This window comes from Musca vetustissima, unplaced genomic scaffold (assembly GCF_032173495.1).
Source record: "Musca vetustissima isolate MV318-11 ecotype Yass unplaced genomic scaffold, APGP_CSIRO_Mvet_v1 utg5860, whole genome shotgun sequence".
NCBI classification, from domain to species: Eukaryota; Metazoa; Arthropoda; class Insecta; order Diptera; family Muscidae; genus Musca; species Musca vetustissima.
Window position 1 is genome coordinate 219,925 of NW_026878953.1, and position 14,636 is coordinate 234,560.

A 14,636-nucleotide genomic window follows, 5' to 3' on the forward strand; every position below is an offset into this window, starting at 1 on the left:
TTGGGAATAAATTTTTGAAAAAAATCCATGACTCTTTAATGACGTGAAAAAAAATTATTTATTTAAAAACTCTACACATCTTGGATGTCTTAAACAAAATTAAAAAAAATCCTCCCCTCTTGGTTTTCTTTGAAAAAATTATTTTAAAAAATCCACTCATCTTGGATGACTTGAAAACAAATATCTAAAAAAAATCAAATCAAATTTCCACGACCAATTAATTTTCACGTAAAACAACCTACAAGGGAATGGATTGATTGATACATATATTTGTTTTTCTTTTGGGGTTTCTGATTTGTTTTCATTGTTTTATTCGTTTTTATTTCAGAATATTTATTTCATTTTGTTTTTTTGTTGGTTTTCTAAATCTAAAAAAAATTATTGAAAATAATAATAAACCTAATTAATGTTTTCACATTGTCACATTTTAAAATCTACACAAAAAATTAACATTAAATATATTTATATATAATATATATATATATGTATAATAATATTTTTATGTATGTATACGTATTGGTTTCGTGTTTTTGTTTGTTTTGTGTTTCACTTAAAAATGCATACAATTATTAAAATAATCTCTAAACTATACACAAAAAAAGCTTGAAGCCTTCTAACAATCTCTCCATTTATATTGAGTTGGGGTTTTTTAAATGAGTTTTCTTGTATTTTTATTTTCATTTTTTGTTTTCATAAAAAAATATAATCAAATTATATTAATATGTATTTCTTTATTTATTTATGTATGTTGATCATCATCATCTGCTTTGTTTTTTTTTTTCTACTCTATTGAAAAAAGGATATTTTTTGGAAATTTAATTTTTTATTTCTTTTCAAAAAAATTCACTCTATTTTATTTGGGTTACTTGTTTGGGTTTTTTTTTTATATTTTATCAAAATGGTTAAGGGATTTTTTTTTCAAATTTCCAATTTTCATTTTTTGAATTTTTCAAACTTAGACTTCCTATTCACCTCCTATTCTCACTTCATTGGCTGGCTGGGTGGCTGTCTGATTTCTCTGCTCCTGCATTTATTTGGGTAATTCATAAAATTGGACGGGAAGCGCCTTGGGCGTTATAATTTCATCATCAAAATCTTCATCGTGTATGGAATAATCACCACCGCCGCCACCTCCTCCACCGCCACCATTACCGCCACTCTGTTCAAATTCATTGGGTACAATTTCAACATCGGTGGGTGTGCCCAGTGTAGATGAACGTCCATTATTGCCACCGGCATAATTTGTCCGTGACTTGTGTTTGATGACATATTCGCGCAGCAAATGTGAATAGAGGATATCGTCGATATAGAACATTGTGCCCAAATTATAAACGAACACTTCACTTTCGATTATTTTGGCATTATTAACACTCGTTGCATTGCTACCGGGATTTCGGGTAATTTTAATGTGACCACCACCTATCGTCTCGAACACTTCGTTATCCTTTAGATCACGATTGTACAAACGTCCTTTGACAAAGTGATTCAATAGCATTTTGACACCTCGTTGTGATGCCTAAAGAGAGAAGAAAAAAATTAAAATGTCTTAAAAAAAATTATTTTAAAAATCATTAAACAAATCCACGCCTCTTCGATGTCTTGAAAAAAATTATTTAAAAAATCATTAAAAAAAATCCACGCCTCTTCGATGTCTTGAAAAAAATTATTTAAAAAATCATTAAAAAAAAAAATCCACGCCTCTTCGATGTCTTGAAAAAAATTATTTAAAAAATCATTTAAAAAATCCACGCCTCTTGGTTGACTTGGAAAAAATTATTTAAAAAATCCACGCCTCTTGGTTGACTTGGAAAAAATTATTTAAAAAATCCACGCCTCTTGGTTGACTTGGAAAAAATTATTTAAAAAATCCACGCCTCTTGGTTGACTTGGAAAAAATTATTTAAAAAATCCACGCCTCTTGGTTGACTTGGAAAAAATTATTTAAAAAATCCACGCCTCTTGGTTGACTTGGAAAAAAATTATTTAAAAAATCCACGCCTCTTGGTTGACTTGGAAAAAATTATTTAAAAAATCCACGCCTCTTGGTTGACTTGGAAAAAATTATTTAAAAAATCCACGCCTCTTGGTTGACTTGGAAAAAATTATTTAAAAAATCCACGCCTCTTGGTTGACTTGGAAAAAATTATTTAAAAAATCCACGCCTCTTGGTTGACTTGGAAAAAATTATTTAAAAAATCCACGCCTCTTGGTTGACTTGGAAAAAATTATTTAAAAAATCCACGCCTCTTGGTTGACTTGGAAAAAATTATTTAAAAAATCCACGCCTCTTGGTTGACTTGGAAAAAATTATTTAAAAAATCCACGCCTCTTGGTTGACTTGGAAAAAATTATTTAAAAAATCCACGCCTCTTGGTTGACTTGGAAAAAATTATTTAAAAAATCCACGCCTCTTGGTTGACTTGGAAAAAATTATTTAAAAAATCCACGCCTCTTGGTTGACTTGGAAAAAATTATTTAAAAAATCCACGCCTCTTGGTTGACTTGGAAAAAATTATTTAAAAAATCCACGCCTCTTGGTTGACTTGGAAAAAATTATTTAAAAAATCCACGCCTCTTGGTTGACTTGGACTTGGAAAAAATTATTTAAAAAATCCACGCCTCTTGGTTGACTTGGAAAAAATTATTTAAAAAATCCACGCCTCTTGGTTGACTTGGAAAAAATTATTTAAAAAATCCACGCCTCTTGGTTGACTTGGAAAAAATTATTTAAAAAATCCACGCCTCTTGGTTGACTTGGAAAAAATTATTTAAAAAATCCACGCCTCTTGGTTGACTTGGAAAAAATTATTTAAAAAATCCACGCCTCTTGGTTGACTTGGAAAAAATTATTTAAAAAATCCACGCCTCTTGGTTGACTTGGAAAAAATTATTTAAAAAATCCACGCCTCTTGGTTGACTTGGAAAAAATTATTTAAAAAATCCACGCCTCTTGGTTGACTTGGAAAAAATTATTTAAAAAATCCACGCCTCTTGGTTGACTTGGAAAAAATTATTTAAAAAATCCACGCCTCTTGGTTGACTTGGAAAAAATTATTTAAAAAATCCACGCCTCTTGGTTGACTTGGAAAAAATTATTTAAAAAATCCACGCCTCTTGGTTGACTTGGAAAAAATTATTTAAAAAATCCACGCCTCTTGGTTGACTTGGAAAAAATTATTTAAAAAATCCACGCCTCTTGGTTGACTTGGAAAAAATTATTTAAAAAATCCACGCCTCTTGGTTGACTTGGAAAAAATTATTTAAAAAATCCACGCCTCTTGGTTGACTTGGAAAAAATTATTTAAAAAATCCACGCCTCTTGGTTGACTTGGAAAAAATTATTTAAAAAATCCACGCCTCTTGGTTGACTTGGAAAAAATTATTTAAAAAATCCACGCCTCTTGGTTGACTTGGAAAAAATTATTTAAAAAATCCACGCCTCTTGGTTGACTTGGAAAAAATTATTTAAAAAATCCACGCCTCTTGGTTGACTTGGAAAAAATTATTTAAAAAATCCACGCCTCTTGGTTGACTTGGAAAAAATTATTTAAAAAATCCACGCCTCTTGGTTGACTTGGAAAAAATTATTTAAAAAATCCACGCCTCTTGGTTGACTTGGAAAAAATTATTTAAAAAATCCACGCCTCTTGGTTGACTTGGAAAAAATTATTTAAAAAATCCACGCCTCTTGGTTGACTTGGAAAAAATTATTTAAAAAATCCACGCCTCTTGGTTGACTTGGAAAAAATTATTTAAAAAATCCACGCCTCTTGGTTGACTTGGAAAAAATTATTTAAAAAATCCACGCCTCTTGGTTGACTTGGAAAAAATTATTTAAAAAATCCACGCCTCTTGGTTGACTTGGAAAAAATTATTTAAAAAATCCACGCCTCTTGGTTGACTTGGAAAAAATTATTTAAAAAATCCACGCCTCTTGGTTGACTTGGAAAAAAATATTTTAAAAATCCACGCCTCTTGGATGTCCTCTAAGACCACCGAGGGGTCCTAGAGTTCCCTCTAAGGGTCATAGCGGTTCTTAGAAGCCCTTTAGTAATTTATGAAGACTGTCTGAGGCCTCTCCTGGCATCCCTATGTTTTTTTACTATAAAATTACATTTATCTTACCATAACATCATCACTCAGCTTATCAAAGCCCAATCTCTCGAAGGCTTTATCGTCTGGAACAAAGAATGTGTAATTGGCACCGGATACATGTGGTGCAATTTCAGCATTGTTTAAAAACCTGTAAACACAAATACAGAGAATTGAAATCATAAATCAAGGCATTACACACACACACGCACATACAATATCGATATGCACACACATACTCTATAGACGTACCTTGTGATTTGTGTAAATCTGGGATCTCGTTCCAAAGCCAAAAAGGAATGTGATAAAAACTGGGCACCAAACCATGGGAAGGCCAACAGCGGTGGGGTCTCTTTGTCCTTGTGCATCTAATTTTTGTTGTTGTGCATTGGAATAAAAAAAACAGTTACACCTATTAATATCGGACACACCATTTGTAATTCTCACACACCATTTACCTGATGCAGTTTGGAGACAACAGCCTCGGAGACAAACAAAACTTCGGATATGATAAACACTTGATTGCCATTGGACAGAGTGTAATCGGACATTATGGAAACATTGTTGACATTGGGTGCAGCTACAAGGGTGGTGTGGGGTGGGAGAATGAATATAAATCAAAGATTAGTTTGCTAATGTTTTGTTTCGATATTAAAAAGCTAGGAAGGATAGCATACTTTAGCACAGTGTTTTGAAATAGAAAAAAAACTAACAATTAAAAAAATCCTCTTTAACTGAATCGTTTCACAATTTCGAAGCAAAATTACAGGTTTAATTTTTTGCGATATTTCTGTTATACAAATTATATTTTAATTTCGCACCACTGTGCACTGCCAATACTGTGTGGTGTATTTTGTACACAGCACAGCTAGTTTTCATTTCAAACTTTCCACTTCCACTTGACTTTCATTGTATCCTCTCCTCCCTCTCTCCCTCATTCTCATACTTACGTTGTCCCCTAAACACCACACTCTCACCGCCCATTGTGCGTACCGCCATCTGATCCATATTCTTTACATCGGCCATACGCAACGGCCTTTGGGTGGGCAAGAAATGATTGCGCAGCACACTTTCCGTAAACTCCTGTACACTAAATGGATAGAAGCCCCAATCGATGGGATGCCAACGTTGAAAGGCATTGTCGGTGGGTATGAGAATTGTAAACGAGCCATCGTCCATTATTTGTGTCAGATTACTTTTCGAAAGGAAATGCTGGAAAACTTTTGTGCCACTTTTCATGCTGCCAAGAAATGACATTAGAGGACTGGCCTTTGACTCCTTAAGGATCGGTTCGTTCTTTGTGTGTGCAATGTTGCCTGTGGAGTTGCGCATCTCCAAACGTTGTGGTTCATTGTAACGGCTGTAATGCACAATGAAAAAAAATAGGAAAAGTAAGAAGTTGAACGTTCATGGTATACAATAGAAGACATTTAAGTTTGTGACACCCACATACTTACAAAAAAATTAAAAAGAGGATATACAAAATTATTCTAGATAGAAAAGTTGAAATAGCTTCTAAAGCAGAACATTTATTTATGGTTAAATTGGTTGTTTACTTCTTCTGCATGGGAATTTTTAATTCTGACCTAAAAGAAGAAAGCCCTCCTAAAAATATACTTTAATAAATCCACACCTCGTATAGCCCTTCTAAAAATATGCTTTAATAAATTCACGTATCTTTTAGCCCTCCTGAAAATATTCTTCAATAAATCCACGTCTCTTATAGCCCTCCTGAAAATATTCTTTAATAAATCCACGCCTCAGTTGGCCCTTTAAAAATATTCTTTAATAAATCCACGCCTCAGTTGGCCCTTGAAAAATATGCTTTAATAAATCCACGCCTCAGTTGGCCCTTAAAAAATATACTTTAATAAATCCACGCCTCAGTTGGCCCTTGAAAAATATTCTTTAATAAATCCACGCCTCAGTTGGCCCTTGAAAAATATTCTTCAATAAATCCACGCCTCAGTTGGCCCTTGAAAAATATTCTTTAATAAATCCACGCCTCAGTTGGCCCTTGAAAAATATTCTTTAATAAATCCACGCCTCAGTTGGCCCTTGAAAAATATTCTTTAATAAATCCACGCCTCAGTTGGCCCTTGAAAAATATTCTTTAATAAATCCACGCCCTCAGTTGGCCCTTGAAAAATATTCTTTAATAAATCCACGCCTCAGTTGGCCCTTGAAAAATATTCTTTAATAAATCCACGCCTCAGTTGGCCCTTGAAAAATATTCTTTAATAAATCCACGCCTCAGTTGGCCCTTGAAAAATATTCTTTAATAAATCCACGCCTCAGTTGGCCCTTGAAAAATATTCTTTAATAAATCCACGCCTCATTGGCCCTTGAAAAATATTCTTTAATAAATCCACGCCTCAGTTGGCCCTTGAAAAATATTCTTTAATAAATCCACGCCTCAGTTGGCCCTTGAAAAATATTCTTTAATAAATCCACGCACGTTGGCCCTTGAAAAATAGGCCCTTTAATAAATCCACGCCTCAGTTGGCCCTTGAAAAATATTCTTTAATAAATCCACGCCTCAGTTGGCCCTTGAAAAATATTCTTTAATAAATCCACGCCTCAATTGGCCCTTTAAAAATATTCTTTAATAAATCCACGCCTCAGTTGGCCCTTGAAAAATATTCTTTAATAAATCCACGCCTCAATTGGCCCTTGAAAAATATTCTTTAATAAATCCACGCCTCAGTTGGCCCTTGAAAAATATGCTTTAATAAATCCACGCCTCAGTTGGCCCTTTAAAAATATTCTTTAATAAATCCACGCCTCAGTTGGCCCTTGAAAAATATGCTTTAATAAATCCACGCCTCAGTTGGCCCTTGAAAAATATGCTTTAATAAATCCACGCCTCAGTTGGCCCTTGAAAAATATGCTTTAATAAATCCACGCCTCTAATCGTCCTCCTAAAAATATGCTTTAATAAATCCACGCCTCTAATCGTCCTCCTAAAAATATGCTTTAATAAATCCACGCCTCTAATCGTCCTCCTAAAAATATGCTTTAATAAATCCACGCCTCTAATCGTCGTCCTAAAAATATGCTTTAATAAATCCATGCCTCTAATCGTCCTCCTAAAAATATTCTTAAAAAAATCCACGCCTCTAATCGGCCTCCTAAAAATATGCTATAATAAATCCACGCCTCTAATCGGCCTCCTAAAAATATGCTATAATAAATCCACGCCTTGATAGGCCTCCTAAAAATATGCTATAATAAATCCACGCCTTGATAGGCCTCCTAAAAATATGCTATAATAAATCCACGCCTTGATAGGCCTCCTAAAAATATGCTATAATAAATCCACGCCTTGATAGGCCTCCTAAAAATATTCTTTAAAAAACCCACGCCTCTAATCGGCCTCCTAAAAATATTCTCCTAAAAATATTCTTTAATACATATTGAGCAGTTTCTTGTAGATCCGATGACCCTTGTTTTCTCTATTCAATTGAGAGAAGTTTCGATGGAATTTTTTTTTGTTAACGAACCACAATTCCAATACAACTATCATCAAAACTTAATTCCCCCAAACCCAACCCCTTGACAGAATGAAAAAAAATCCCTCAACAAATAATTTCACAACTTACCTATTACTGCCCTCCTGTATGTTCCGCTTCGAATACGGTGATTTTCGATCGCCCAAATAACCATCAATGGCCAGGGCAATTAAATTATCATTGATGCGGACACGATGCAATATCTGGAAGCCATTCAACAGCCACACCACATTGTTTGGTGATTTTTCCAATTTACGAAAGACAATCTTATGGCCATTACCATTGCCGTATGACGATGCGGATGATGACGCTGCAGTTGTTGAATCTTCATCGGCATAATTGTCGAATGCACGACCCGGTACCATATGCTCGAGCATAAACTCCTTGAGGCGTGGCTTCTCAATGGTGCGTACATCAATTTTGGGTATAATTAAAGTGAATGGTATATCTGGAAAGAGAACACGTAGAAGATTAAGAGAGAAAATGCATCATTATACCTATCATTATCCTTCTCATCATCCTTATGATTATTATCGAGGAATAATTAACACTTAAGAAAGGCTAATTGGAAATTAATTTGCTCTTACAGGGGGTTTGTGTTTTCAACGAATAATGTAAAATAATTGTTATTAAATTTCTTAATAATAATTTTTAAAGGATTCGAAAAGGATAGGAATGGATTTCTTAAAGAATATTCTTTTAAGGACCTCTACAAGGCGTGGATTTTTTTAAAGAATATTTTTTTGGGGCCTATACAAGGCGTGGATTCTTTAAAGAATATTTTTTAGGGGCCTATACAAGGCCACGCCTTGTTTTTTTTAAGAATATTTTTTAGGGGCCTACACAAGGCGTGGATTTTTTTAAGAATATTTTTTTAGGGGCCTATTCAAAGCGTGGATTTTTTAAGAATATTTTTAGGGGCCTATACAAGGCGTGGATTTTTTAAAGAATATTTTTTAGGGGCCTATACAAGGCGTGGATTTTTTAAAGAATATTTTTTAGGGGCCTATACAAGGCGTGGATTTTTTAAAGAATATTTTTTAGGGGCCTATACAAGGCGTGGATTTTTTAATGAATATTTTTTAGGGGCCTATACAAGGCGTGGATATTTTAATGAATATTTTTTAGGGGCCTATACAAGGCGTGGATTTTTTAATGAATATTTTTTAGGGGCCTATACAAGGCGTGGATTTTTTAATGAATATATTTTTAGGGGCCTATACAAGGCGTGGGTTTTTTTAAGGATTTTTTATTAGGTGATATTTTTAGCCTATTTTATTATTCCTGTCCTGGTTTGTCTAAAATTGCGTGCAATTGCAAACAATAAAATAGTTGTGTACTTTCCTTTGTGAAAATTGTTGACGTCTAGAAAAAAACTAGTCTTTCCTTGATTCATGAGATTGCATATATATGTGTGTATGTGCGTGTGTGTGTGTGGAACTGTGGTAGTCATTGTCTCAAGGAAGAAGCAGATAACCTTTCACATTTTACCTTAAAAATTCAATTATTGTGCAATGAATCACATTTGAAAAAGAAATCCTCCTGCTGTCTTCATTATTTGCAATGAAATGCGAATGAAAAGAAAAGGATTTGTCTTTGGCACTATTCAAGGAAATACTTTTTGTTGGGGAGGGAACTCGCAGACGAATATGCTCATTCTTAGCAAATAGAAGAATGTCTGAATGTCAGTTTGTTGCTGGTAATTTGCTTGCATGATTTTTTCTTTTCTTTTTTATACCCTCCACCATAGTATGGAGGGTATATTAATTTTGTCATTCCGTTTGTAACTCATCGAAATATTCATTTCTGACCCTATAATCAGGGTAAAATTCTAAGACGATCTATGGACGGACATGGGTCCGTCCATCCGTCCGTCTGTTGTAATCACGCTATGTTCTGAAAGAATTGAGATAGTGCGCTGAAATTTTGCATAGGTTTGTCTTTTGTCTGCAGGCAGGTCAAGTTCGAAGATGGGATATATCGGTCCACGTTTAGACATAGCTCCCATATAACAGTACCCCTCAATTTTCGGTATTTTGAGGTTCTTGAGTGCGGTTTTCAACCAAATACGACAAAATTTGCTACATTGGGTTCTTATGGGGTACTAAATGTCTCCACAAAAAATTATAAATATAGATCCACTATATCTGGTAGCCCCCATATAGCGGTACCTCCTAATTTTCAGTATTTTGGGGGTTTTGATTGCATTTTTCCACCGAATTTGCTGTAATTTAGTATTTTGAGTTCTTAAAAGGTTTCAAATGTATCCACAAAAGATTATTAACATAGGTCCATTTTTTCGGATAGCCTCCATATAAGCGTACCTTAAATTTTCGGTATTTTGGGGTTCTTTAGTGCGTTTTTTCAACCGAATTCGCCGCAATTTGTTATTTTGTAGTCGTATATGGTAACAAATTTCCCTACCAAGAATTTTTAATATTCGCCCCCTTTTTGGGTCGTCCCCAAAAGGTTCGTTAATTAACCATTTATATATTCATATATATGAATTTTAACCCGCATTTAACCCTAGCAGTTATGTGGGAGGTACCAGAAGGAGTGGATCGATATTCCCCATATTCGAACTTCAATTAATTTTGGAAGAAATAATACGATGGGCAAAGTTAGGATGAAATCACAATTTTATGAAACAAATTTGGTCCAAAGGGGTCTAGGACCAATATTTAGAACTATAATCGGTTTGTAGAAATGTCGGTATAGTTACACTTTTTGGTATTTTTATTTCAACTACCTGTCAGCATATCTATGGTGGAGGGTATCCAAAGTTCGGCCCGGCCGAACTTAACACTTTTCACTTGTTCTTCTTTCAAATGTCTAAAAGCCTTTCATTACGAATTAATGATTAAAAAATAACAAAGAGAAAGAGATGAACATTAATGAGTGGATAAATGCCAAAGGTCAGGAGAACAGTTGTTGAAAATTATTTTGAATTTTTTACGCTACCCAAACTGTGTTGGAATTATACAAATAATCGTTAATAAATCCACGCCTGATGTGGTCCTTGAAAAAATATTCTTTAATAAATCCACGCCTGATGTGGTCCTTGAAAAAATATTCTTTAATAAATCCACGCCTGATGTGGTCCTTGAAAAAATATTCTTTAATAAATCCACGCCTGATATGGTCCTTGAAAAAATATTCTTTAATAAATCCACGCCTGATATAGGTCCTGAAAAAATATTCTTTAATAAATCCACGCCTGATATAGGTCCTGAAAAAAATATTCTTTAATAAATCCACGCCTGATATGGTCCTTGAAAAAATATTCTTTAATAAATCCACGCCTGATATGGTCCTTGAAAAAATATTCTTTACTAAATCCACGCCTGATATGGTCCTTGAAAAAATATTCTTTAATAAATCCACGCCTCTAATGGTTTTGTATACATACATATGTACATATGCACCCATAAAATTCTTGTATGGTCTGTTAGCCAAAAAATTATTCTGCTCTGCCCGTTTAGGCTATGTGCCACGAATTTTAATTAAACCTGAGGTCCCATAGACAGGTACTGCCATCCATCCTAAAAACAATGGAACCAAACATAAATGTTTTGCAATTTTTTTATTTTTTTGGCTTTGTTCTTATTGTTATAATTTTTGGATCATAGCTGAATGATATAACCAAAAAAATAAAAAACAAAGTGTTTAATAGAGAATGGAATGTTTATGGAAAACCCCAAACCACGACACGTACAAGTACTGCTGCCGAAAGAGAAAGAATGTGTGTTTTATATTAGAACACACCTGAAATGCGGTGTGAATTATAATTAATTAAAGACCCGCCGCCAAGCAACAAGATCCACCGAACGACCGACAGACCAAGCAGACCAACCAAGTAACTCCAACCGCAATTAAATTGGCCTAATCCTCATGTGGCACGTACATGACAAAATATGTGTTGGGGAGAAGGTGTGAGTTTCGTTGGCAGCCGGCAATCGGGCATTATGTTATCATTTAAATGTAATGTGATGATGACGGTAATAATAATGATGATGTTTAAAATTCATTATGAATTAAATGCTGCCGGAGGTTAGGGGAATATTAAATTTGCCAAAACATGCAATTTTTTTTCATTTGTTTCGAGTTGTGACTTGTGTTAAATTTCTAGACGGATATTCTTGAATGAATATCCAATTCAATATTTATTGTGCAATATTTTTGGATGATTACCTATTGTTATCACGTAGAACTCCAACAAATTATTTTGTAATAATATTTGAAACGGATTTTCGTTAGAAGCCTTACAGTCATCACAAAAATATTGACCACTGGATGAGCTTCTTTAAAATTCTAAATAGGTACACCAAAATACCCTCATTATTACCGCATTGACGATCGGTATGTGGTTTAATATCGAAACGTCACTAATTTTAAATGGTGTAACCCATGAGTGGTAACACATGATTCACACTTCTTGTGTTCGACTTGAAAAAAAAATATTCTTTAAAAAATCCACGCCTCTATCTACTACTTAAAAAAAATATTCTTTAAAAAATCCACGTCTCTATCTAATCCTTGAAAAAAAAATATTCTTTAAAAAATCCACGCCTCTATCTACTACTTGAAAAAAATATTCTTTAAAAAATCCACGCCTCTATCTAATCCTTGAAAAAAAAAATATTCTTTAAAAAATCCACGCCTCTATCTACTACTTGAAAAAAATATTCTACTTGAAAAAAAAATATTCTTTAAAAAATCCACGCCTCTATCTAATCCTTGAAAAATATTCTTTAAAAAATCTACGCCTCTATCTACTCCTTGAAAAAATATTCTTTAAAAAATCTACGCCTCTATCTACTCCTTGAAAAAATATTCTTTAAAAAATCTACGCCTCTATCTACTCCTTGAAAAAATATTCTTTAAAAAATCTACGCCTCTATCTACTCCTTGAAAAAATATTCTTTAAAAAATCTACGCCTCTATCTACTCCTTGAAAAAATATTCTTTAAAAAATCTACGCCTCTATCTACTCCTTGAAAAAATATTCTTTAAAAAATCTACGCCTCTATCTACTCCTTGAAAAAATATTCTTTAAAAAATCTACGCCTCTATCTACTCCTTGAAAAAATATTCTTTAAAAAATCTACGCCTCTATCTACTCCTTGAAAAAATACTTCTTCAAAAAATCTACGCCTCTATCTACTCCTTGAAAAAATATTCTTTAAAAAATCTACGCCTCTATCTACTCCTTGAAAAAATATTCTTTAAAAAATCTACGCCTCTATCTACTCCTTAAAAAATCTACGCCTCTATCTACTCCTTGAAAAAATATTCTTTAAAAAATCTACGCCTCTATCTACGCCTCTATCTACTCCTTGAAAAAATATTCTTTAAAAAATCTACGCCTCTATCTAATCCTTGAAAAAATACTTTTCAAAAAATCTACGCCTCTATCTATTCCTTGAAAAAATATTCTTTAAAAAATCTACGCCTCTATCTACTCCTTGAAAAAATATTCTTTAAAAAATCTACGCCTCTATCTACTCCTTGAAAAAATATTCTTTAAAAAATCTACGCCTCTATCTACTCCTTGAAAAAATATTCTTTAAAAAATCTACGCCTCTATCTACTCCTTGAAAAAATATTCTTTAAAAAATCTACGCCTCTATCTACTCCTTGAAAAAATATTCTTTAAAAAATCTACGCCTCTATCTACTCCTTGAAAAAATATTCTTTAAAAAATCTACGCCTCTGTCTACTCCTTAAAAAAATATTGTTTAAAAAATCCACGCCTTGTAGAGGTCCCTGAAAAAATATTCTTTAAAAAATCCACGCCTTGTAGAGGTCCCTGAAAAAATATTCTTTAAAAAATCCACGCCTTGTAGAGGTCCCTGAAAAAATATTCTTTAAAAAATCCACGCCTTGTAGAGGTCCCTGAAAAAATATTCTTTAAAAAATCCACGCCTTGTTGAGGTCCCTGAAAAATATTCTTTAAAAAATCCACGCCTTGTGGAGGTCCATGAAAAAATATTCTTTAAAAAATCCACGTTTGTTGAGGTCCCTGAAAAATATTCTTTAAAAAATCCACGCCTTGTGGAGGTCCATGAAAAAATATTCTTTAAAAATCCACGCCTTGTGGAGGCCCATGAAAAAATATTGTTTAAAAAATCCACGCCTTGTTGAGGTCCATGAAAAAATATTCTTTAAAAAATCCACGCCTTGTGGAGGTCCATGAAAAAATATTCTTTAAAAAATCCACGCCTTAGATAGTCCTTGAAAAAAATATTCTTTAAAAAATCCGCGCCTTGTAGAGGTCCCTGGAAAAATATTCTTTAAAAAATCCACGCCTTAGATAGTCCTTGCAAAAATATTCTTTGAAAAATCCACGCCTTAGATAGTCCTTGAAAAAATATTCTTTAAAAAATCCACGCCTTAGATAGTCCTTGAAAAAAAAATCTTTAAAAAATCCAAGCCTCTGTTGTTGCTAGAAAATGTTTCCTTTAAAAAAAATATTTTGAAAAACTTCTTTTGTGGTACCTTAAATTTACTTAGCTATGGTTCGGATACAAAATGTAGTACGTATAAATAAGAAATGTTCTTACCCCTCTGTGGCTTATAGCCATATATCTCCAACACGGGCAGACCATCCTCCATAAAGCGTCGCACCTGTTGCCAATTTTCATCGTTAATATTTATGGTTTGATCGGCTGGCAAAACATTCACGTCCGGTATGAATTTACTTTCAATTAATTTAATATTTTTAAGATTCTGATCGATTTGTAGAACTGAGGCCGAAGCCACCGAGATCACGAGCAGGGACCAATGGAGCCACATTTTCGTTACGAAATATCGATAATTATTTTGTTTAATGTCCGTGGGCGTTTTTATCCCTTAAATCGTTGCGATTGAAATGCAATTTGATGGCACGATTTTTCTTTGTTTATATTCAATTTTTATTTTGTTGAAATATTTTTTTTTTTTTTTTGAAGATATGCAGATTATTTTTTATTAAACATTGTTTAGTAGTTTTTTTTCTAATTTGTTCACTTTTTGTTTTTTTTTTGCTTTTAA

At 33.4% G+C, this 14,636-nt stretch overlaps 1 protein-coding gene across 1 annotated transcript; it reads right to left on the reverse strand.

Moving 5' to 3' along the window:
• Nucleotides 1-1,019: 1,019 nt before the first annotated feature.
• On the reverse strand, nt 1,020-14,422 carry LOC133323747 (uncharacterized). The gene is made up of 7 exons (XM_061532669.1): nt 14,168-14,422; nt 7,695-8,052; nt 5,043-5,452; nt 4,551-4,672; nt 4,345-4,460; nt 4,126-4,243; nt 1,020-1,516 (listed from the first exon to the last, which is right to left on the reverse strand). The coding sequence occupies exons 1-7, from the start codon at nt 14,397-14,399 to the stop codon at nt 1,031-1,033; spliced, it is 1,842 nt and encodes a 613-aa protein (XP_061388653.1). The 5' UTR covers nt 14,400-14,422; the 3' UTR covers nt 1,020-1,030.
• Between the last annotated feature and the right edge of the window lie 214 nt (nt 14,423-14,636).